At 46.2% G+C, this 26,400-nt stretch overlaps 1 protein-coding gene across 1 annotated transcript in view; it reads right to left on the bottom strand.

Moving 5' to 3' along the window:
• Window positions 1–26,400, bottom strand: part of URI1 (URI1 prefoldin like chaperone) — a 369,284-nt gene that overhangs the window by 30,113 nt on the left and 312,771 nt on the right. The window contains exon 9 of the mRNA XM_078670635.1: window positions 11,570–11,706. Coding sequence (XP_078526761.1) covers window positions 11,570–11,706 — 137 coding nt within the window. The remainder of the gene's footprint in view (window positions 1–11,569; window positions 11,707–26,400) is intronic.

The following is a 26,400-nucleotide window of genomic DNA, read 5'->3' as shown; positions in this document are numbered from 1 at the left end:
GGAAGCATCAAACAGGTTGATATGGTTGTTCTTACAATATATAACAAACCGCTTCCATTTAGCTGCGTAGCAAGCCCTTGTAGTAGGCTTTCTGACCTCTTTAATGATGTTCATACAGTCTGGTGGAAGGTTCAGATAACCAAACTATGATTTCAGGAGCCAGGTCGCTAGGTTGAGTTCTTTGCGATCCGGGTGTCTTATGTCTCCTTGGCTCTGTGCGAGGATACTGGGTGTGAGATGTAGTTTTTGATGAGCCACTATTAAGAGCTCTAACAGGGTAGTGAACCAAGGTTGACAGGCCCACGTGGAAGCTACTAAGATCAGTGTGAGGGATGCTCGTCTGAACTTCTGCACCACTAGTGGAGTGAGTGGGAGAGGCGGAAAAGCATAGGCAAATATACCTGACCAATTCATCCATAGTGTATTGCCTTTGGACAATATGTGCAGATACCTGGAGGCGAAGTTTGAGCAGTTTGCATTTTCGTGTGGGGCAAACGGATCTATCTGTGGAAAAAAACCCGATCGGAAAGAATGAGAGGAGAACTGGAGTGTGTAGTTCCCATTCGTGAATCTGTTGTCTCTGCCTGCTGAGAAGGTCTGCAAGTTGATTTGTTTACTCCTGGAAGGTGCTCACGTATGGCCCACTTCTAAATGACTTGAGCAAGGTGTGACAGTTGGGGAGAGTGTCTCCTCCCTGTTTTTGTATGTAATACATGGTTGTCATGTTGTCGGTGCGGACTAGGACAGCTTTGCCTGCAAGACGAGTCTGGAAGGCTTTGAGAGCTAAAAATACTGCTAGCAGCTCTAGATGATTTATGTGAAGTTGATTTTGCTTCCGAGTCCACAAACCTTGAACTGTGAGTTTGGAGATGAGCTCCCCAACCAGTGAGCGATGTGTCTGCTGTTAGCATGGTCTGTGGAACTGGGTCGATGAAGGGCCGACTTTTGGATACGTTTTGTGGATTCCACCACTACAGAGAGTGCTGGGTGCGGCCGTCTACCAACACTAGATCTGTTAATTGACCCGAAGACTGATTCCACGGACGTGCTAAGCATCCTTGAAGGGGACACATATGAAGTCTTGCATGGGGAACTATGTTGATGCAGAAACGTCATAATTCCTAGCAGCTGCATGTACACCCGAGCTGGTAGTTACTGGTTGGGTTGAAACTGGGATATTAGAGCCTGAATATTGCAGACCCTGGCTGCATTGGGACAGGCTAGAGCTTTTTGAGTATCCAGAGTGGCTCCCAAATATGTTTCTATGTTGGAGGGTTGGAGATGGGACTTTGACACATTCACTGAGAACCAGAGCTTTTGCAGCAATTGCAGTGTTATTTGAGTGTCCTGGAGACACCTTGGGTAAGAACTGGCTTTTATGAGCCAGTCGCCCAAGTACGGGAAGACATGAATATGCTGTGTTCGCAGCGACTACTGCTAGGCATTTGGTGAATACTCGGGGAGCAGTGGTGATCCCTAATGGAAGCACTTTGAACTGGTAGTGTTGTCCCGCTAACACAAACCTGAGATATTTGCAATGAGCGGGATGTATTGGAATATGGAAGTATGCGGCCTTTAAGTCTAGAGTAGACAAAGTCGCCTTGCTATAGGATAGTACTTGTTGAAGAGTGACCATATGAAATTGATCTGTGTGAACATACTGACTGAGTTCTCTGAGGTCTAATATAGGCCTGAGAGAGCTGTGTTTTTGAGTATGAGAAAGTATAGGGAAAGTATAGATATTGTAATGGTAAGGGCTCTATAGCTCTCTTCTGCAAAAAAGACTGAACCTCTTATTTCAGGAGGTATAGACGCTCTGGTGAACGTGGAGGGATGTTTGGGGGATAGTCTGTAAGCTTCAGGCAATAACCAGATTGGATAATTCCTAGGACACATCTGTCTGAAGTTATTGTACGCCAGACGGGGAGGAATTGAGAGAGATGTTCCCCGACAGGTGTGGAATGATTGGGGGAAGGGGAGGCAAGTCACTGTTTGTTGAGGAGGAGGAGGTGCGGAGTGTGGAACCCTTACCTCTTTCCTTGCCATTATTGCCTCTAAATCCGCCTCGAAAGTAACCTCTTGAACAGGATGACTGAGTGTTGCCTTTATATGATGTAGAGTTGTTGTCTGTGGATATGTTCTTGTAGAAGGAGTGACAAAAGAACCCCTATTAGATGGGGACAGCAGGGCTCCCAAAGATTTTGCCACGTCTGTGTCCTTATTCACCTTTTCTAAGGAAGTGTCTACAACAGAACCAAAGAGATGCTCCTTATCAAAGGGTGTGTTTAAAATAGAAGCATGTACTTCAGGTTTAAATCCTGAAATTCTAAGCCAGGCATGTCTTTTTAGCAAGACACTCGTGTTGATTGCACAAACCGCAGTGTCAGCTGCATCTAAAGCGCATCTAGTAGATGTGTTGGAAATTAGCTTTCCTTCCTGAATAAGGTCGTGTGCCGTAGACTTATGTTCATCAGGTAGAAATTGGAGCAATTTTTCCAATTCGTTGTAGTGCGCTCTGTCGTATCTGGCTAAGAGAGCGGTATTGGAAATTCACCAGTGATTGGCTGCCTGCGCAGCTACTCTTTTCCCTGAGGCATCTATTAGTTTAGATTCCTTGTCTGGAGGAGGGGCATCCCCCAATGTTTGTGAATTTGCCCGTTTACGGGAATTAAAACCACTAAGGAATCAAAAGGTAATTGACATTTGATGTAAACTGGATCCGATGGTGCAGTTTTATACTTTTTATCTACCCGTGGTGTAAGGATTTGTGCGTGAACTGGATCTTTAAAGATGTTGTCCGCGTGTGTAAGAATACCCTCAATCATAGGCAATGCGTGAGTGGTTCTTTGGGAAGAGTGCAGTCTTTCAAAGAGAAAATCCTCCTCAAGTGACTTTATGCAGCTGAACTCCATCATATTCGGCAGCCCTATTTATCAGTTCTATGTACTCTGCATTATCATCAGGTGGAGACGGCTATGTAGGTTAAGGTCTGGATCATTATCAGTGTTTGGATTCATATTATAATCAGTCCGTGGATCAGAACCATCATCATCTACTCTGTCCCCATCATCTGGTTGTCAGGTGTTTGTGGTGGTGAATTTGTGGGGGTTATTAACAAATTGGGGTTTGGTGGGGAAGGAGATAATAGAGGGGAAGGAGATAATCGAGGAGGAGACGAGTGAGTGCGGACGTTTTTCCTCTTAAATGGAATGTGGTAAATGTCCTCCGTTTCTGGTTTGCGTTTTGATGGCAATTTGGCATGGATATGTCCAGTTTTGGGACTGATAACCAGTTCTTTCTATTTTGTGTCTGGGTTGAAAGGCGGGCCATCGAAACGAGGTTCCTTTGATGGATTAGGAGCAGTTTTATTTTTCTCAATAATGCTGTGCCAATATTTCTGGAGCCAAGGTTTTCGGCGTCGAAGTCTTCATATCCGAAGATTGTTTCGGTACCGAAGGAGTTAGTTCTTTAACGGGTTTCAATTTCAAAGCAGATTGTTTTGGCTCAGTGCCAAAATGTGCCCGACTCTATTCCAAGCGGGAAGGCTTAGATATATGTTTTGGTGCTGGGCCCGAAGGCGAGGCGTTCAAAACAGTTTCTCGGTGCCGACCTTGGCCCAAAGGTAGAGGAGGGACCAGAGCCTTTTTCTTGGGCAGAGGTGGAGTTTGGGACAGGGGAGGGTCAGTACTCATGGAACGCTGACCCTGCGGAAGCTCCTCTTCTTCCACTGCTCCTTGCACGTCATAGGCGTCTGGTTTGGAGTCTCCTCCGAAGGGATATGGAATGGAGTCGCTGTGTTGTTGCATTTTGTGGTGTCGAGCCCGACAATCAAGGAGCGCTTTCTTAGCTCTGAAGGATTTCACACGCCGCAGTCCAGTTCGTTGTGATCCATTGAGAGGTACAAGTTGTAGACTTTGTGCAAGTGGGTACTTGGCATGGCACAGCGGACAGAATATAAATGGAGTATGTACCATCGACTGCAAGGTTGCTTGACGCGGCAAGGCCCAACGGACTTCCACGAAGTTTCCGATTGAAAGAGTCTTTTCTGAACAGATAAGATACACAGAATATGAGAAATGCGATTGAATAACAATACCTTCGAGGGTGGATTGCGCACCGAGGGTAACCCGAGAAACTGTGTCGAACCGGAGCGCAGCAATTCGCGCCCGAACCCGATGGCGGATAAAAACAATCTAACAACGGAGCCGATGCCCATGCGCAATATCACCGAAAGGAGGAGTCGCCTACCTCATGACCGGAAAGACTTCTCCAAAGAAAAACAACTTGCAAACGTCCGGACCCAACACTAGATGGCAGGAGTATGCAAAGCATGTGATCTACAGCTCACATGCCTCAAACATGCTGGTTTTTGATTCGGTATAAGGCCTGTTAGTCCCTCCTTAGTGCAGCCGTGTCTTTATTTGTAACCTTCCATGAGGACAGTCCCTTTTACTTCGGTTGTTAGATGATACATCAAATTTGGTCTGTAAGCACCATTTTATTTAATGAGTTTCCCTTACTGCAAGAGTGCTTGAGGGTCTACTAAGCGCAGTTGTGACCACCGGCTTGCTTATTTAACTTATAGTAAACAAGGAGCTCTTTAGGGGCCATGGGAGACAGAAAGGGGCAACTTAGCGATGCCTTCAAGCATTTATAATGCAATAGGTCTCGCATTTGCGAGAATTTAAGCTATTGGCATTTTAAATGACAATGCCTTTCATTTATGCTTTAAAAACCAAAACATAAATAAAAGGTATTGTCATTTAAATTGCCAATAGCTCAGACTTGTATAAATGCAAGACCTAAGCGTTGCAATTAAATGAGGTCAGCTGGGGTTTGAAGAGCTATTGTGACATTCCCCAGAAGGCCCTTTATAGATGGTGGGCAATGCTAGCGAGTATCTGGATTTGCTTCTTATATTGTCACTCGACAGACACTTCCATTAGGCAATCCAAGCTAGTTTGTCCAAAAGACATGAGAAGGTACATTGATCAATACATGCTTACACTATTAGAGCGTCTACCTGATGTGGACATTGCTTATGAGCTGCTCTGTTAATGGCTGCAATTTTACAAATGTGGACACTGCACAAGTTATTTTGACTTTAATGGGGTCTATAGGATATATGAAATCAAAGGAGATATCTGGGGTGCAGAAGACCAAGCTAGGATGGTTCCAATAATGCCACAAGCTAGCTTTTCCTTTGTGCCATTAACCATAACTGTGTTGACACCGACAGAGTCTATCCAGCTATTCCCATCCAACAACTAGACAGTGCAGTGGTCTCCAAGTAACACTCTTAGGCAATACCCAGGGTTATATTGCGTACCAGGGTTAGGAGACAGGTGAAAGTTCGATCACTGCCTCTTAATTTTACTCAAGTCTCTTTTGGCATATCAGTCCAATCTGTCCTATTAACATATCGCTCTTTGTGGTGGATACTCTATCCAACGTCAGTTTCCTCACCTTGTGAATACCCCCAGGGACCAGACTAGACCAGGAGATTTTTTCTGTTTTTCCCATGCTACGGTAGTTGGCTTCGGATCAGTCCCTCCCCGGAAGGGACATAACAACCATAATATAACTGCCTCAACCATGCATCGTCTGTTTCCTGTTAAAATCTGTCCACGTCATCAGACATGTGGTCTTTAGTAATCAGACTGCGCCAGTGTGCAGACCTCGAACTGAAATCTTTTTAGTATGGGTCGAAGGAGCCCAGTCCACAGAAATGGGAGAAAGATGGGTTGGTGAGGAATCTGCAATTAGAGTGAAGTGTGTTACAGAAGGTAGGTTACTTGTTCTTTTAATGGATACTTCTAAAGGAAGATTCCTCACCTTGAGAACAGATACCAAAGCAGTACCTCTCCAGGGGGTGTGTCTATGCAAAGGCTTACACCAGAAAGTTCTGCAGAACTAAAAGGTTAAAATGCCCCTCCCACTGGACCTGGCTATCCAGGAAGTAGTATTTCATGAACGTGTGAACAGGCCCTCACGTTGCAGCCTGGCAGCAATCCAAAACAAGCACTTGTGTGCTAACTTGGTGGTAGCATGTTTGGCTCTGGTGGATTAGGCCTGCAGACCTTCCGATGGCTGTTTGCTGGCCAGTCCACAGAAGAGCTTCATACAAAAATAATCCATCTGCAAATAGCCCTTTCTGCACTGTTCTTCCTTTCTTCACATCAAAAAAAAAAAACATAAGTGCTGATCATCCACCTGGTGATGCTCGGTACGATCGATGAGGAAGCTCAGAGCGCTCTCTTCAGGTTAAGGCGAAGGAGTCTCTCTTCCTCATTGGGTGAATGGGGAAAGAGCAAAGAACATATGCAGAAAGATAGACTGCCTAATGTGGAAGGCATTACAACTTTTGGGAGGAACGCTCCTTGGGGTGTGGTTTCTGAACAGGAAGTACTTGCAGCTCACTCGTGACACGCAGATGTGATTGCAATGAGGAAAACCGTTTTTAAGATGAGCACCTGAGAGGAAAACCGTGTCATGGATCGAATGGGGTGCACATCAAAAAAGTGAGAACCAGATTAAGGTCCCACTGGGGCATCAAAAAAGGTTTGATGGGGAACATAGGGATCAGTCCTTGCAAAAAAGCCATCAGAACAGGTGATTTAAGCAGAGTTGGCAGATCAGGCAATCATCGAAAAGCTGATAAGAATGACAAAAAACCTTTTACTGTTCCCACAGCAAGACCTTGCTAGGCTAAGGGCAGGGAGAAAAGGAGAACATCGGACAACTGGGTCTGTAAGGGTTCGATATACTGGGATGAACACCAAGCAACAAACTTCTCCCACATAGATGGTCTTCGTAGAGGGACGCCTGGCTGCCAAAATCACATTCACCATTTCGGAAGGGAGGTCCAAGGCCACTAACTGTCACTGCTCAATCTCAAAGCCTGTTGTGCAGACTTGGGGTAAAGACCCTCCCTGCTGTTGTAACCACAAGTTTTCCAGAAGAGGCTGCAGAATCGAGGGACTGATGCTCATGGCCAGAAGTTCTGGGGAGCACTCTCTCCTGGCCCACAGGGGAGCCGCTACAATGATTTGGGCCTGGCCATTTATGATATTCTTCAGAACTTTTGGCAGGAGAGGTAAGGGAGGGAAGAAGCACAAGAGTCCCGAGCTACAGTCTAATCAAAAGGCATTTTAGAGGGAGAAGGTTCCTTGAGAACTTAAGCGCACAAAATTCTGGACAATGCAAATACTCGACACTGGTGAAAATATTACGCAAGGGCACTTCCCATTGGTGAAATATGCCCTGTATGACCTCTGGGTGTACCTGCCATTTGTGATCCACCTGACAACACAATTTAAGTCAGTCCACACTGGTGTTTTAAGACCATCCCAGGTGCTGTATAATCAGGGAAATGGTGTGACAATCCAGCCAGTTCCAGAGGCGCACAGCCTCCTGGCACATGGACCATGACCCCACTTTGCCTTGCTTGCTGCACTATCACCTGGAGGTAGTGTTGTCTGTGAGATCCTGCACCTATTCTCTCTTGATAGACAGAAGGAAGGATTTTTGCCAAGTGAATGGCCAGCAATTCCATCAGATTGATGTGAAGGCAGATTTATGGAAGACACCGGAGACCTCTGTTCTCCCCCTCACCCAGATGTTCTTTCCCTCACCCAGATGTTCTTTCCAACCCAGCAACAATGCATAGGTCATAACAGTTAGCTTTCTGTGAGGCAGGGATAGGGAATTGTCACCAGTACAACTGCAGTCCAGCAGTCATCACTGCAGATATTTTGCAGGATCTCACAAAACCTGGAGGGAATCTGAGATTTCACCTCCTGCTGATCGCACTGAGACTTCACAGCCCCCCTGCAGAGCGGCAGGTGCCACCTCACGTGGTTCACTAGCAGGATGCAGAAGCCAAGAAGACTTGGAGCCAGTCCCACTGAGACTCAGGTTAAAGGTTGAAACATCTGGATCATAGCCCAAATGTTAGACTCAGAGAGGTGGAGAAAAGGCTTAAAACAGCACAGTGTCCAGGAAGGCTCCAATGAAAAGGAGCCTCTATTGAGGAGACAGGTGTGACTTCGGCACATTTATGGAGAATCCCAGCGATGTCAACAGGCTGGCAGTTGTCTGGAGGTGGTTCACCACCTGGTTGAGGCAACCTCACCTTCAGCAACCAGTCGTGGTGGTACAGGAAGCATCTGAAAATGGGCTCTACCACCAATATCACTTTCTTAAACACTCGAGAGTGCTGGAAAAGCAGAAAAGAGGGCACCGAGAACTGATAGTGCTGCTTGAGGCCTACGTGGGAAGGCAGATAGCATAAAATAGGTATCCTGCACATCTAATGCATCCAAGTAACCTGGATCCAGGGGAGACAGATCTTGGGCAAAAGTAAGCTCCTTGAACTAGTCTTTCTTGAGGAGCATGTTCAGAGGTCGGGAGTCTAGAACAGGACTAAATGCTCCTTTCTTCTGTGGCATGGAACCAGGAAGCAACAGAAGTAGTCCCGATTTCTAATGTCCACACCTTCTCTATAGAAACCTCCTTCAAGAGACCATGAACGTCTTGCAATAGAATGCGTGTGTGTGTGTGTGTGTGGAAGGGTGAAACAGAAGGGTAAGGCAAAGCCATACTGTACAATTTGTAGCGCCCAGCTGTCTGATGCTTTGCCTTCTGTAGAAGGCTTCCAACCAGATGACCGGGCGCTCCGAGGGATAACTAAAGGGGTTTTCAGGCGGTGGCGGATGGGGGAACATGGAATTGGGTCGTTTGTTGCCCCTGGGGTCTGGACTCTGTTTGCTGGATCACAGGCCTCAGACTCTAATGGCTTGCGAGGTCTATTGTTGCGGAGGTAAGGTCTGCCAAGCACTCTTCGGCTATCGTCTTCCAAAACCTCCAAAGGGGTGATACTACTAGGGAAACTGCTATGTATGCGTTGCACAGCCGGGGGAGCGCGCGGTTACTTTACTCTTACATAAACTCCAATGCTGAGTCTGCCTTGTCTCTGAAGTGGCCGGTGTCATCGAAGGGCATATCCATAGGCGATTATAGGATATCACTGAGGAATCCAGTGGAAAGTATCCAGGCATAGCGCCGAAGCACCATGCTTGTACCAACTACCTTATGTAGACAGTCTGTAGTGTCCAGGTCCAACCTAATTAAGTATTTCCATTCCTCTTTGCTACTCTGAATAATTAGTTGAAGACTGGCACAAAGGCCATCTGCGACAGATGGCAAGATATCAACCACCGTGTCACACACCACATGAGAATAACACCCTAGGACACAACTTAAACTGACGGACCCGAGTGCAAGGCTGGCAAATACGAACATGTGTTTTCTGAATGTCTCTATGCTTTTTTACTGTGTCTGGCAGTACGGACTACGCAACTCTTGTGTGTGATATTGTTGGAAGAAAGGTGGGCCCGCCAGAACTGGTCTCTGTCTCCCGACTATTTGGTGGCTGACAAGAGTGCCAGATCTTTGCTTCGCTTAGGTGCCATGAGACTGTCCATGACTGCCTCATTGAAGGGTAGGAGTGGCTCTGCAGACGTCTGCCCTGGCTGCAGAATTTCGGTAAGGACGTTTGTTTTCACCTCACAGAGGGTAGCTGTGTGTCATGGACTTCTGCAACCCTCTAGATCAACATGGCAAGAGTAGCAGATTCCTCCATTGAGGAACCAGGCGGAGATAGAGTTTTTCGTAATCATACATTTCAAATTCATAATCCTAGTCACAGTTGTTGTGCGGATCAGACTACCGAAAAATATTGCTGTATAGTGTTTCATCCAAACCTGACTGCAGCTGAGGTTGAGGAGGGTGTTACTTTGTTAGAGGTCGCTGTGGATTAGCTTCCAAATCTGACAGAACCATCGGCTTTTCCTCTGGCGCCAGTGGCATCAACGCACAAGTGACAAGTTTGTGTCATGGTGCTGTGTAAGAACTCAGAGTAAGTTTCAGCCCTGGAGTCAGGCGGATCACATAAAGGGGTCAGGAGGTACAATCAGTGCTGGGGGCGGATCCGCCTGCAGAAAACTTACTGGAGGCCTCCTTGGACCCGGCGGCGCACCAGCAGGATACAGCAGGGTTCCAAAAATGTGCATAATGGATTCTGTGAAATCGTGGATCTGCTGGTGTGTCGCCGATGGACCCGGAATTTCAGGGTGCCTAAGGAGACCAGCTCAGGAACCAAGTTCCAGGGCAAGGGGGTGGAATGGGACAATCAAAAAACATAAGGTAAGCCTGACTTCTCCTGATAAGAATGGCGAGAAGAGGGTGAGTCACATTTTGATATGGGTCTCCTTTTGGATTTGGACTTGCCTTACTATTTCAAATGTGATAACTACCTCTCTTGGTATCGGACTCAGGACTGCCAAAGCATCCGCGTCCTTAACAGGGAAAGGGCCTTGCATGCTTTTCTACAATGATCTGCAATGCTTTTTGGCCTTGCGGTCCCAGATGGCCTTTTGATTCATCTGAGAGTTGGAGTCTCACGATTTCAAATCATGGAAACAGTCCAGACACCAGAGAGAAACCTTGTGGAGATCAGTCACTGACACCTGTTCACAGCAATCCTTGCAGGGTATTAAACCCTGTAGTCATAAGGGGAGACATGTGCCATGCACACTGGAACATTTTGGGCAAAAAGTTCAGTCAAGTGACAGAAGTGAGGGAGGGAGCTCCAGATCAGAATTGAGAGGAGTGGAAAGAAAGGAACTGACTTCAACAATCGGAGGTAGCGGTTATATTGTGCCACACACATCACTTCTGGAGTGGGACGGTTCCGACACAGAGCCACACTACGCCACCTTCTGGCTTGAGAAGGAAATGTTGAGAAAATCACAAGGATCTAGTCGAGCCTGGTGTACTCACAAGGTGAGGAATCCCGGGTTAGATGTAGCCATCAGAAAATTCAAATTTTCAGTTACTCTTAAGTGATAGTGTACAGCACATGGGGCGTATATGACAAATTCAAGAGTGCATGGAGTTTTAGTTTTTCAAAACATCACAATCAATGTTGGTTCCCACAAAACCGCACTTGTATATATGCCATTTTAATTTTTTTCATTTTGTCAGTTTGGATCGAAATATGTAATTTGTTTAGTCAAGGCCTACTTAAACATATGATCTAATGAAATCCCTACAAATAAAAGCAACCACAGTACGCTTGTCAAACAAACAGCCTCAGAATCTCAATTTCACAGTGAGCATTTGGTCAATAAGAATCTAGAAATCTTTGTAAGTCTTCATTAAGCATCAGAGAGATCTTATTTGACCGCAGCAATCTGGTATTGCATTCAGATTAGTCAACCATGCTCACAAGTGCAGATTTCTTGGAGATCTATTATAAAACGATGAAGAGCGCAGTCTAAGGCAACACTAATCGTTTAGGACACTTTGGCGTAGTAAGGGTATAGGGTGTTCTGCAATGTCATAGGCAAAATTTCAAGAAAACCATCCCGACCATTTCTGCAAAAGTTTGAATTTCATCACCCTTTCCAAAGACCAATAAACTCTAAAGATTATAAACTAGGCAGACTGCTGTCTTTTACATAACTAAATGTCTAACAGGTGACAGACAATGAACTGTGTTTTCTACCTGTAAATATCTGCAGGAGTTTTAATATGTGGCAGTTCTGTGTGTCCATTACCATTGCTGTTCTTCCTTTTCCGTTTTGCCTCCTCCTTTTTTTCGCTGAATTTTAAAGTAGTATTTTTTCCTGTGTTTATTCTTACCTAAAATGTAAAATGCAAAAGGAACACAAATGAAGACATTACCAGACAGTACATTGAAACCCTGCTTTTTCATTCATACATATTTTTAAATGCATGAATACAGTTTATCAGCCTGGATTATCACTGTTGCCTAGACTGTGAGGCTGGTTTTGTTTCACACTTGAATGAATGCGTTAATACCATGCATTTCAAGACAGTATTATGAAAAGAAAACATATAGCCAATTTTACAACTTTCTTCGACAGAAAGCCAAGCTGAAGCACTTCAGTATTGTGGCTAAAGGGATCAACCTAGTCTACAGAACATAGCAGATCTCAAAGAGGCTAGAGATGTCCAAGTCTGAGAAAATACTGAAAAACACAAATAATTAACATATCAAGATTGAAGATCTCGAAAGGGGGAATATTAATGGAATGAAGCCCATAGTGTATATAAATTCTATTACCAAGGCTACTTTCAAAATGAATAATATAGATCAAAAACGACCTAATCAGAGGTAGAAAAGAATTTAAATGTGTTCTACTCTGAACACCTTCCATCAAAACCGTCATATGAGAAGACCAGCATATTCAGACTAAAGCACAGTAATTAAATATATCAGCAGACTGTTTGGTAGAAACTTCCCTCATCAAGTCCTTAATGAGATTGGTAATATCTGTAGTTTGTAAGAGTAGCCATCAGCTATACGAACAGGCCCCTGGGATTATCTGAACAGGCCAATGCGAATATCCGTCACAAGGAGTAGACCTCCAGAAATAGTAAGTATGTTTTTAGCCACCCATTAAGGCCCCCTCTGTGTTCAGCCCTTTAAGACAGTGACTGATACTTAAGAATGAGGTCCATGGAACCTTCACTTTCTCTTTGGAGTTTCTAAAGAGGTGACTCAACATTTCTTTCAAACACAATCAAGAGGAACCAAGTCAAACAATGACCCTGGGGGGGGGGGGGGGGGGGGGGGGGGGATAAATCCAACAAGACTAAAAATGGAGACCAGATGCATCGTCTCAGATGCATGCACAGAAACATTAGAAAAAGTAACATTGCAGGCAATCCAGATCTGGTGGCGAGAAGCTGAACCGGAGCAGCAAGCACACTCCGAATCTGGGTTTCTGGGAGGACAATAGGCCAGCTTCACCACAGTCATCACCATGAGCTGGAATCAACTAAGTTGTCCGTAACAATGGGTAATAACTTGCCGTAGACAGCCCATGGCCAGGTTCAGACGGCTCACAAAGGGTTCATGAACAGGCAACGTAGGCCCAGGATCCAGGAATGAAATAAAGGGTGCATACAATTTTGGTCTCTTACTTAGTGACCGGGGCACTGTCAATCATCTCGGATTGAACATAGTTCTGGGATGGTAGACCTTAGCCCTTTTGTAAACATCAGTAATTTGGTATTTTGGGAGTTCTTGATGAATGGACTGGTTTGGTAGTTCAGCCGGAGGGGAGATTTTACCACATGCATCATCCAACATAATTAACATTTAGGAAGTGTAGGGTGATTTCTAGACTCTTAGATGAAGAATCCATATCCTGTGAGGCTGTAGCAGCCTGAACTAACAGGCTACGAGTAGTAGGATATTTGAGGAGACAAACTGGGTCTCCAGGCGCATGCTGGTGCCTGTGAGATATAGCAAGGTCCACCGAGAACGCTGTATCAAGCTTGGCCCAAGTACCCAACATATGTCAAACAAGGCCACACTGTATGGAAGAACTGGCTCTTCCCCCCACTGCTCTTGATAAAGGAATAAGGGAAATCAATCAGAAGGTCAGTGGACTTCTCCACCGTAGGCAGTGACAAGTCCAAAACCGCAGCCACTCTCCTCAATACATCTGCGAAGGAGGAACTTGCTTAAGTAGCGAAACTAGGAGGAGAAAGTAACCCCGGTGGTGGGGAAAACTCCAGCCCACCAGCCTCACCAAGTGCAGATATCCAACTCTCCTCCACTTGCTACGGAATACCTGCCACAAGGCGACTCCCATAAGTCTCATCATGAGAAGGAAGTGAAAATGCCACACTTGCCTCAGTTTGCTCTATCAACTCTGCATCCGACGCCGAGAAGACACAGCTTATACGTCGATAGGAAAAGGAGAAGTGACTTTGAACAGTGCCACTGACTTTAATGCCGGATTAGACTGATCAAGAACGGATGCAGAAGGTGGAGTCCTCCAAAGGACTTGTGCACTGGTGCCGAAGCAGAGGCGGCTGATTGGCACAAACCCAATGATTTGGATGGTCCAACCAACACAGAGGAAGAACCTGCTGGCTTAGCTCCACTCACCTCCTCAAAGATCAGCGGCACTCCAGAGGAAGATGGGGGCCCAAAGATGAGATGTAAAGAGTTATAATACTCCCTCATCTGGGCCATCGATGCCCCGGCTCTGGGTAAGACGGGGAGAAGCGGAGGGAGCTGTGAACGGCCCCCTCAAGCGGGAGAAGCTGTGGGAGACACAGTCTCCATGCAACGTCTCTGCCCCAGTTTGGCCCTGGCTCCTGGGATGGCCCCGTGAATGGCCATTCGTATGAGAAGACAACCACCGAGGCCGTGAAGTCTCTGAAGACTGTGACAGACGTGCCGCCAGTGACTTCATATGGTTTTACCTGAGCGCCTCTGGCTTCAGTCTTCTGCAGAAGCCGAAATCCTTGAAGTCGTGGCGTTCTCCCAAACACCACATACCAACGGAATGCGGGTCTGTAGCCAACATTTGTCGAGAGCAGGACCCACAAGGCTTAAAGCCTGACGACATAGAAAAAGGCCCACTGTTCCCAACTGACAAAAACAAAAATAGCCTGAACAACCGCTTCTCCAGATCCCTGCTGCAGTGAGGAAAAGAAGAAACTGACATCCAGGCGCCAGAGGGGTCTTATATGACTCCACTGATGTCACAACCAGAGTCGATGTCATCACGGAGCAATAAGGAACCGCCCCATGGTGCGCAGAGGGACTGCTGAAAGGTTTCCAGATCCAGTCTGATGCCTGGTGAGAATTCAAAAGTTAAAGAATCTGCGGCTAGATGCATCTATCAGAGTGTGTCTAGCAATTACTGAGCTGCTGCAGGAGTACGGACATCGAATGCTGGTAAAGCTTATGGTTTCCGGTGTTACCCTAACAATAACAGACAACTTCTTAAGACCTCTTTGTCCCTCAGAATACACCAAAAGGTTAATTGCCCAAAAGAGAAAAATGTACTGAAACAGAGTGATGTAACCTACTGGGGAAATATAGGAACCTGAGCTTCTGTTGCAGTAACCCCTCCACTTTTTGCCAGACTACTGTTGCACTTTGACTTGCTGTGCCCTGGGTCCCTGCCAATCAGGTTCCCAGGGTCTGTGTTATTTCCCAAAACTGTACCTTGTAGTCCCAATTGGCACCTCTTGGCCACATGTCAGTCCCTTGTAAAAGGTACCATGGGCACTTTGACCAGGGAAGGCTCTAAGGGCTGCAGCACTTATTGGTCTACCCTTAGACGCCCTGTACCTTTACACTTTCACACACACACACTTTCACACACACACACTTTCACACACACACTTACACACTTACACACACACACACACACACACTTACACCCCCCCTTCCCCATTGCAGGCTGCGTGTTTTGGTGCAGAACAAAGTGAAGAGTCGACATGGCACATATCCCTGTGTGCCATGCCTGCAACCCACTGCCCTGGCATAGGTCAGCCACCCCCCTAGCTGGGTGCACTATACCAGTGATGAGGGTATAGGTGCATGAGCATTGTACCCCTACAGTGTCTAGACCAATTCTTCGACAATAAGTGCAGTAATGCTATTAAGAGTATATGGTGCTGGGAGTTTGTCAGTGTGGGATTTAATGAAAAATGCACTCAGAGGGCTTTTTTTTCTTCTATTCATCTTTGAATTCACTGTTCTCTCCTCTGTTTACCCCCAGACTAAAACCTACTTTTCAATATTCACTCTGATGTGCTACGTTCCTGATTTTTTGGTCCAACAATTGTCTGCTCATCTTTTTCTTCACCGGTCAGTATTCACTGCGCCTCATTTGCTCCACTTGCCTGGGTTCTCTGCCCTTGCTTTTTTCAACACACTTCAGCACTCTCTGCTCCTCATTTTCTCTACTCACTTGTTAATTACACGGCCCCGCTGCTTGCTCCCCCATCCCTCCTGCATTGTTTTCCCAGTGAAGTTGCCTGCCCTTCCCCCCTCTGATGCCTGCCCATTGTAACTCCCCTGTCCCCCACTCCCAGGCTTCACTCCTCCTGAGATAGCTTACAGGGTTCTTGTTAACTTGTCACTACAAGATCTTGATTCTGAGGCTAACAGGCATTGGCTGAATTTAAGTTTTTTATTCTTTATTGATGAAGAGTTCAATTTTCGTGGTTTGCGGTCTTCCATATTAGATAATTCTTTGCTGGATTGGCATTTTGCTTTCGATTGCTAGGCTCTCAATGGCTGCTCAATCCAGAAGGGGGTTTCAGGAGAGTTCCCAACATTTGTTTCATCCTAAAGGACTGGGCGCATGTTTTTCCCAGCTTGCATACAACCCCATTACTCATGAGTATGGTAGACTTTAAAAGGTCTGTTAAGGCATGACCACTGGCTGCTTTGTACGATTGTCTACTGCACCAAGCTGTAAGGCCATGATATCCCCTTGCATTGAAGGATTTGATAGATCTAGCTCAATTTTTCCTGCTATTGCCTGTCTCTTGCGATAAACATCCTATTCAAACGCTGTTGCCCAGATGAGCTGGGTTCCCTTTTAGGTGTGCCTTGTTTCTTTACCCTCTCACTTGTACCTTCCACAGAGATGGTTCCTAGCAATGGTATTGCAATTGGCATAGAAGAAACAGGTTACATACCTTCAGTAACTATATTTCTGGTAGATATTCGATTTACCTGCAAATTCCAAACCTGTTGACTAGATTCCAAAGTAGTACACTCCCTGTTGGTAGGTCTTAAGGACTAGTCAGACTAGGTATTCCTGCAATACCATGCAAGCAATATGAAATTCCATTCTCACATCTTCGCCAAACAGTAGTGTTTGGCAAAGATGTGAAGGCAAACCCATGTTACTCCTCGACAGATCTTAGTCTTGGGTACACCCCTGGATAGCGCTAAGTTGAAGTTTTTGTCCTGGAGAAATTGGCTTAGATTCTCTCTGGTGGCTCTTTCTGTGCAACAACATTGCACATTCTGATGCACAGTATTATCCAATGAGAAAAGATAATCTGTTGCCTTGTCCCACTGCTATCCGAGTATCACACTAACAGTAAGTAGTCAGAGTTAGTGCCTTAGTACTATCAATATAAAAAAAATGCCTGGCCTTCTGCAGTCCAGTACGTGTAATTTCTCTTCCTCCGTGGTGGGTTGAGCTGGAGGGCAGAAGGTACTAAGCGTAATGGATTAACTGAAGTAGAGAGCGGTCATCACTTTGAAAAGGAAAGTCGCTTCAGTTAGGAGGAATACTTTGTCTGTGAAGAAGCTTAAGTGTGCTCTTCTTGTTTGGGGCTCACATATGGGTTCAGACAGGTCATAGACCCCTCAGATAGTTAATGTAGAGCAAGAGTGAGAACCCAAAACTGTTGAGGAGGTCAGTCTCCCTATAGGGAAAGGACTTCACAGTGAAACACCGCCCTGGAATAGAACATGCCACTGCTGAAGGTCTGTACAGGGTCTTCGGCCATAGTGAAGAGAACTTCTATGAGGTTGGGTAGTTCTCCCCACTTTTAGCTGTGTAGGGTTGGGGGGGGCAGAGGGGAAGGCACGTGTTGGACCTGGCCTCTTTTGGCGAGATTTCTGACTGTGTGCTGCATTTCGTTTTTGCTGATTTTAGGACTTTGGGCACTTTACCACTGCTGACCAGTGCTAAAGTGCATGTATTCCCTGTGTAAAATGTATTGGTGATTGGTTTATCCATGACTGCCATATTTTATTTACCAATAAGTCCCTATTATAGTGCACCAGGTGTGCTCAGGGCCTGTAAATCAAACGCTACTAGTAGGCCTACAGCACTGATTGTGTAATTCACAAGAGGAGCACTGCAAACAAGTCATGGACCTGCTACTGCACTGTCTGTGAGTGCAGGTTTAAACTGTCATTTCGACCAGGCAAGTGCAACCCACTTGCCAGGCCCAAACCTTCTATTTACTATATGTAAGTCAGCCATAAAGAAGGCCCAAGGCGGTCTCAAGGGCAGGGTGCAGTGTATTTAAAAGGTAGGACATGTGCTTGTGTGTTTTAAATGACCAAATAGCGAAATACTGCTTATTTTATTTTTCACTATTACAATGACCATCTCTCCCAAAGGGTAACATGGGGATTGTCTTGAAATATCTTTTAAATGTAATTGTCCATTGGGAGCAGATGGAGATTTGGAGTTTGGTATCTCTGAACTAACAATTTAAAAATACATCTTTTGTGGTAGTTGTTTTTGGAATTGCGTGTTTGAAAATGCCACGTTTAGAAAGTGGGCATTTTCTTGCTTACCCATTCTGTGCCTCTGCCTCTCTGTATAACACACGCCTGGGTTGGCTGACATTTGGGCTCTCGTTCATTCACTCTAGACAGTCACACAAAGGAAGCTGAGGTGTGCCTTGCATATCCTGATGGCCCATCACCAGGCTGATTGGCCTTACTGAGCTAATGAGGAATTGTCACTGACATCTGACTAGAGCTGTGCCTATCCCCACACAAAGCGGTCTCCAAACCCCAGTAGTATGTCTAGAGCCAGGTCAGGGAAAGGCAGGGTCTTGTGAACGGCAAATACTTTCCTTTGAAGTTGGCCTACTTCAAAGGCAGAAAGGGTATAAGTATTGAACCTCTGACACCCCAAAATCTAAAAACTTCTGGACTGGGGACATTCTGCCAGGACGAAAAACTGGAGAATCGGTCAGGAGGGACTGCCACTTTGCAGTGTTGGCCTGCTGCTTTGCAGTTTCTGTCCTGGGAGCAAAAGAACTGGACTTTGCTTTCTGTATCCTGCTTCCAAGGATCTCCAAGAGCTTGCCTCCTGTTAAGTAGTCTCAGGGCCATCAAATACCACGCCTGCCAGTGCCTAGGCTCTTCTGCTGCGAGTCCTGACTTGCCAAGTGGTGCCAAAGAAAGTAACTTGGCCTTTGGAAGTGTTTAACTGGTGATCTTAAGGAGAAAATCCATGCATGTGACTCTGAATCGCGGCTGCCTGCCCCAAAGCTTGGTTCTCGCTTGATGCATCAACCACAGCTTTCACCACAGGCCCCAGCTTGCCATAACAGCACGTCAGAACAATCGCTGCCCCGCTCAGACTCAGCGCCTGGAAAATGGACAACACCAGCTTTGCAACTGCAGCATCTATGGCGTGTCTCTGGATTTTTAACGCATGGTCCCTGGGAGCCGATTCTTCATCAACACCGCACCACAGTAAGCCATCAAGGCTGTGTACAGGACCGACACATAACACACCCTGCCTAGCAGTAAGCACCCGAAGCATCACCTACCCTGCCAGTAAGGAACTGAAGCATCACCTTCCATGTATAGTAAGGAAATGAGGCAGCGCTTTGTTTTTTTCAGCGCCTCACCTCCCACCGTTTTTGACTTTTGACACTTATAAGCTACTTTGTGCTAAAACGAACACATCTATGGATTTCTATGGACTAAACATGCTTAACCTTTTATTTTTCTTAACAGGTGTGTGTTAGACCGGTCAGCCCTTTGGGTTGTCCCTCCTGTTTTTTCCCTTTTCTTTTTCCCCTTTTTGCCTCTATGTGTCCACTGTGATTTTTCTTGGTGTTGACCCAAGGTCTGGGCGCCCTGTTACTACTAATTAGTTACACAGTGTAGGTGCCTTCTAAAATGGAGGAAAAGGGTTCTGTCACAAAATGGTGGCTTGCTAACTCAACAGATTACCTCACAGCCTGAAGGCCTAGGAATGATATGAGGAGTTCCAGAACTTTCTGGTCCACTCTGGACATTCTAGGCTCAGGCTATATAAAGTGGAATGTTGGGCGGCCATTTTGTGAAGGAACTGAGGGGAGAGGAGTTAAGGCAACTGCGTGGGGAGGTTGGTGCACTGAGGAGGGTTTAATTGACCTTTGGGCTGGCCACCCTGCTTTGTTGATGCAACCCCTTGCCTGCTGACCTGACCCTCCGGCCAACGTTTTAGTGATAGCTCCTTTGCCCCATCTTTTGCGCTCTTTTTAAGGAATCTAGGAAATAGGGGGTGTGGAAGGTGGAGGCCTGTGTCTGAATAGGGGACTATTACCTTTACTCAATCCAACTGTATCCCTAACATTACCCGAAGCATCCAAGCGCTAGACTGTGGGGATTCAAGCATCCAAGCGCTAGACTGTGGGGATTCAAGCATCCAAGCGCTAGACTGTGGGGATTCAAGCATCCAAGCGCTAGACTGTGGGGATTCAAGCATCCAAGCGCTAGACTGTGGGGATTCAAGCATCCAAGCGCTAGACTGTGGGAACTGTGCCTACCGTAGCTGACCGGGATGATCCGAGGGCCGGGTGCCTCTGACTCGCGACTCCTTCCCTCTTCCTGCGGGTGGTTCTGGTGCTGGGACCCCGCCGCGGAAGTGTCAAGGTTGCAGGATTGTTGCGGTGAGAAAAACTGTGAGGAGGAGAACGGGCGGTGCTCCGCTCGTCAAGCCAGCAGGGAGGCGTCGGAAGCGCAGGGGAGGAGCTGAGGGACGCCGAGTTCAGTCGTGGCTCCACCTGCGTCAACGCCCCGTATGAGGAGGAACACGGAAGAGCTGAGGAGCGTCTGAGTTGGACCTCCTCCGACGGCAGTCAGCGGCTCGCCTCTGAATAGGGGCCTGGCTGCGCTGAAGAGAGTGCCGGTTGGAGGTCGGGACTTTTCCGAGGCCTTATCAGTCAAGCAGGACCGCCTGACTGGAAAGTAAGCAGGGCACTGGATGCAGAGGGAGGGAAGATTGTCCGTGGGAGTTACAACGTGACAGTCCACTTTGGGCCCATAAGAAGGAGGGTATAACGGGTATCTGTAACTGACACTGGTTAAACGGCCTCGCCTACAGAAGGCTCAAGTTATTAGCCCTGCCCATTGGAGAATCGTACTGGTCATAAAGCGTTATCCCAGGGGTAGCAGATCTTTGCCAACCACTGCATTCAGACGAATCCAACAGGGGAAAGTTGTGTAAATCGTATTGGCCTTGGAACAGTGCCAGCCTAAGAGGAATGCTACACGTAAACGGTTCAAGAGCTCTAAGATCTTTCATTTGATGATTGGCTAATCGTCGGTAGCTAAAGAAACAGAGCTAATGTATATATGATGGATGAAATATCTTATTTTCTTTACCCCTAGGAATTTAGCTGTTTGAGATCGCATTAAACCGATTGTTGAAAAGATCCACATATTTGTAATAAGAATGTAACCTTAACGGTAATGTAATGCTAAAGTTAATTTTGCTGATTTTGAGAGGATAGAAGTAGAGTTGTTAATCCATTGAATACCTGACCTGTTAAAATGTTATAAAGTCAGATAACTTGATGAGAAATCTAGTTGAAAGTATTAAATGTGATGCAAATTGAAAGCTAATGTGAAAGAAAAGATAAAGCTTCGCTATTTCTTTTTCTAAAATAAGGTGTAGTGTCATTCTTTTTGAGTGGAGGTACGCTGGGGTGCTGAATAGAGTGTGACTCAAGTACAGCACAAAAGCCTTGGAGTTAAGTCTTGCCCTCTTGTGCCAAGCTACCCTAGTCGGACCGGTGACCCCGGGTCCAACAGGTGTGGACTCATTTTGTAGTGTTTGCACTGTGTTACTGTGTGCATGTGTACAAATAATTTACATATTGCCTCCGGGATAAGCATGACTGCTCGTGCCAAGTTACCAAGGGGATGAGCAGGGGTTACCTTACCCTGACTAGAGTGAGCGTCCCTACTTGGACAGGGTGCAAACCACTGCCAACTAGAGACCCCAGTTCTAACAACTAGGATTAGATGCAAATGGCCATCCTTTTTGGAAAACAGGAACAATGGAGATTAGCGCCCCTGCCCTATTTCCTGCTCTGCAACAATCTCCTCCACAGCTTTCTGCAGCATGGCTGGCCCCTCATACTACAAAATCCACAGATGGTCTTCTAAGTGAAGAACTGGGATGGTGAGACCAAGGTGAGAGGCTTCAGGAAAGGTAGGGCGTGTCCCATTCTACAATCTGAAGGACCCTCTAGTCCAAGATTCTAGGCCTGAAGAAAGGATGTTACCCATCTATCCATAGGTGCACATGCTTCTTTGAAGGTAAGCTAATGCGGATTTCCCTATGGTGTAAAATTTGGAGGAGGGTTGTTAGGTCTGATGGCTCCTGCTTTTTCCTCTACCACTGTACTGTTGGAGGAGCAGATATGTTGCTGGAAGGGAAGTTATTTATTGAAAGGTGAAGCATTTTAAGAACCCTCGAAACCGGCAGACTGATCTGTGGTCCCTGTGCCAGGCTGAAGTACCAAAGATCGGGTTGTAGATATCCCCACTACAAATCGATCTCGGACTATCTCTGCTTTGCCTTTAAAAAAACAGGCTCCCTCTAAGGGCAGGCCAATTAGCACAGCTTGACTCCCCCATGAAGTCTGTGGATATCAGTGAGGAATGCTGGAGTAAAGCAATTGAAGAGCAGTCAGCCGCACTGAGTTTCTCACCCATACCAGCCTAATGATATTCCTTGATGCATCTTCTCCGTCAAAAACTACCCTGGAAATATGACCTTTCAGGTGACCTCATAAATTGGGACCGTCCACTGCAGCCATATCCCACAGATCACGCAAATATCAGCCTAGGAGGCATTAAAGGAATAAAGGGCCTGGCCACTCATCGAGAATATCTTCTTCCAATGGCTTCTAGTATTTCTGATGCTTTGTCAGAAGGGGGGGGAACAAGAAACACTCCTGGATTTTGTTTTGCACAGAAGGAGACCTTCACAACCATAGTTTCTGGTGAGTGAATAACGGTCAGGAATTGTGGAAAACGTGGAGCTAGTCTGTGTCGCCGGACCACACTACCATTTGCTGTTGGGATCAATATGTGGGCTTCTCTCACACTTCCCTCACTGGTTCCATATGCAATCGGTAAATGGTCTGGTGAGTGAAGATTAATGTTAATGTCTGGTGAAATGTCTAGTCTAATAGTATTTTGGAAAGCTAGATAGGCTGCTGCATCTGAAAAAGTGGCTGGTAATAAAGTCCCAGCCGCACTGTTGTCCTCTAGGTCATGTGGCAACCCCTCAGGCATCTAAATCAGATCAGACTCCGACCCAAATAAGTAGCGAATGTACACATGTATGCATGTACCTAACATTTCTATAGTGCAAACCTAGCCAAAAGGAAGTGCAGCGCTGTACATGGTCAAAGACAAGCACAAACTCAACAACTGATAGAAGAGGAAGTTGGATTGAGGATGACTAATGCATTTTGATGTAGTATTCTTTAAAGAGCTGAGTCTAACTCTTTCCCAAATTGTAACATCATTGAGGTGGCCATGAAGGATATAGAGATGTTGTTCCAGATCCTGGATACAGAAGACTTAAAAAACCTGCTGCCTATTTCTCTTTTTTACTGTTTTCAGTCAGCAATCTGATGATGTCCTAGCTGCAGTTGTGCCGACAACCACCACAAACGAGGAGCTTGTATGCAGGGTAAGCACTTATCACGATGACTTTGTAAATGATGCCGCTGGTTTTGAAAGGCCAGAAAGAGAAGCCAATGGAGTTCCATCGAGGTGGAGTTTATGTCATCCTATGAGGTACTAAAGGAATAAAGGGCTTGGCCACCTGACAAGAATATATCTTCTTCCCAATAGTTTCTAGTATTTCTGATGCTCGGTCAGGAGGGCGAGCAAGAAAAGCTCCTGGATTTTCTTGTGCACAGAGAGACCTGCACACCCCATAGTTTCTGACAAGGGTTAAATGATCAGGAAATGTGGATCAGATGGGGATAGTCTCTAGCGCCGGACTACAAAACCATTTAATGTTGTGGTTAATATGTGGGCTTCTCCCATGCTTCCCAGTCTGATGGTGTCCTAACTGCAGTTGTGCCGACAACGACAAATGAGGAGCTTGTATGCAAGATAAGAGGGGTACTGATCATGATGACTTTGTAAATAATGCAACTGGTTTTGAAGATGGTGAAGGTCAGAAAGAGGAGCCAATGTAGTTCCATCGAGTTGAGGTTGATGTGCTAATTTTTCTTAAAGCCCTAGATTAAACATGCTGCAGTATGTGGGGTGCCTGTAAGTTGTGCTCGTGTGGAGGTTATGAGGCCATTCAGTAGGGCATTATCACCATCCAGATGCAAGAGTTCAAAGTCTTGAATAACAGTTGTGAAGTCGGTTTCTGGAAGAAACAGGCTGACTTTCTTTAGAAGAGACAGCTGGTACCAGGCAGCCTTTGTTTTTTGGCAATGTGTTCCTTGAGGGTGAGGTTGGTGTCCAGTGTGAATCCAAGTGACTTGGCAATGTGTGAACAGTGGGGTTCGAAGACAAAGGATCATGTCATTGAGCCAGAGTTGAACTGTTCTTGGCAAATAACAGGAATTCAGTCTTGGTTGGGCTGCACTTCATGTAGGCGCTGGATATTCCGGTCTGGCTGATGTGCAGTGTTTGAGGCGTTGGATGTCTGAAGCACAGGAAACTTTCAAGTAGTTAATGGTCTGTCAGTAGTGCTGAAAGGATGAAGCATTATCTTCTCACAGTTTTTGTTCCTCCAGGATCCATGGGCCTTTCTTCTAGACCACAGAAGGACATAAGCAGAACCTGATGGTTCCTTGGAAAACCTAGGAGCTGGTAGCTTTGAAATCTGCACCAGTGCTGGAGGATAAAGTTGGCAGTGGTGCAAGCGAAGGGCATACTGAGGAATACAGCCAGCACCTGAGGTGTTCTTAGAGGAACGAAACGGAGCTCAGTGCCAAAGGATGATTGCCTATCTGTAGAATGCCAAGCGAAGATCTAAAAGGTCCCATGGGGCTCTGAGACACACCAGAGACTTCTGCTGAACAATGGTACATCTCCATCGTTGCATGGAGGAAGAAGGCTTGCTGGGCCCCTAGTGTTGGGAATGTCTGAAAGCCTCGAGTTGGGGCCACAGGATGCATCAGCAGCTACGGAACCAGTCAAAATCCCCAGAGCTGGCACCAGCAGGGCAAACTGAGGCAGTCCCTCAGGTGGAGTTGCATCACAGAGCTTCAGCTCAGAGGACAATTAACCCGGAGGTTGAAGAGCTTGAGGGGATGTGTTCTTGGACCTCAAACACTGAGGGTGCTCACCTACATGCCTCATTGTCTTACGTTTTTGTAGTTTTTCCCTGGAGAACTTGGAGTAAGATGATGAACAGAGGGAGACCCTATTTCTGATCAAGACAGTGAATGACGTAGAGTCTGACAGTCATCCCAGGTATGGGCCATAAAGATTTGGTCCTCCTGTTCTCAGATGTCCTTACGGTTCATACCCGGGTATTGGTCGCATAATCTTGAATCATGCTGTAAATCCAGGCATCGCAGTTATGGGCATCTGTCCATCACAATTGTGACAGGGCTTAACCCCATCGCCGCGGGGCTAATTACCACGCGGCGCGGGGGAGAGGGGGGCCGCGCGGCGCCGCGGTGCTGATGACGAGCTTGGCTCCTCATGCAGCACGGTGGCTGTGTGCTGATGACGAGCTGAGCTCGTCATGGCCACACCCGCTCAATGGAACGCCCAGCACAGCGGGGTAATTATCCCCGCGTGGGCGTTCTGCGGAGGCCATGACGAGCTCAGCTCTTCACCAGCACATGCCCACCGTGCTGCATGACGAGCTGAGCTCGTCATCAGCATGCAAGGAGTTAAATCTTGAGCACTTGGGAGGTGACATCTCTGAAGCACTACACACAGGTAGATTTTTTGAGAATTTGCACTCGGAGGTCATGTAAAAAAAAAAAAGTGAGCTTCCATAGGTGCATTGGAGTGGGAGAACTATAGGAAAAAAATTCCAGGTCCTGTCTCAGAGGATGCTGAATATATGAGGAATCTGCAGGTAGAAGTATCCATCAAAAGGACCCATTTTTCTTCAGTTTTATCAATTTGCTGCGTGAGAATTATAGTTTGAACTAATTCCAGCTTGCACATTGTTTGCCTTATTTTTTTGCAACAATTTCGACGATCTTTCTGAAGTTGCCTACTGGAGACTGGACCCGGTGTGTTGTCCTCCTGGGTGTGTTTGTGAGCCTTGACCACTAGCCATGACCAGACTTAATTTCTTGTATTGACAACGAGGTATGTTGAGCTTTAAAACTTGCTGGAAAAGAAAGATATTTTACCTGGTGGTGTCTGTGTTTCCCAGTTGTAGCCTTTGTCAAGTTTCTAGTTTTCAGAGCTGGCGTGAAATTTTCTCAAGGGGAAAGTGACTGAGCTTAGTTGATTTATTAGCAAAAGCTCCCTTGGGACGTTCAGTCTGCACTGTTTGTCATTAACTGCCTGCTGTCATTTGGCTTCAAGTCTTTCTTTTCTCCTTTTGGCACTATTCTACAAAAGCTATAAAGGCGTATTCACGGTTGGAAGTGATGGTGTTTAGTGTGGGCTGTAATGACTGTTTTTAACAACAACTATAGTGTGTTCTTTACCCAGCAAGTCATTGTGTGGCATTTGCCATTTTATCATATCTCCAACAAACACCGAGTGGTTTTTGAAAAGTTCCAATTAATTAGTTGCAGTCTTTCATGAATTGTGCTTGTTCACATCTATGAGGTTCG

This window comes from Lissotriton helveticus, chromosome 12, assembly GCF_964261635.1.
Source record: "Lissotriton helveticus chromosome 12, aLisHel1.1, whole genome shotgun sequence".
NCBI lineage: Eukaryota > Metazoa > Chordata > Amphibia > Caudata > Salamandridae > Lissotriton > Lissotriton helveticus.
This window is presented reverse-complemented; position numbering and strand designations above follow the sequence as displayed.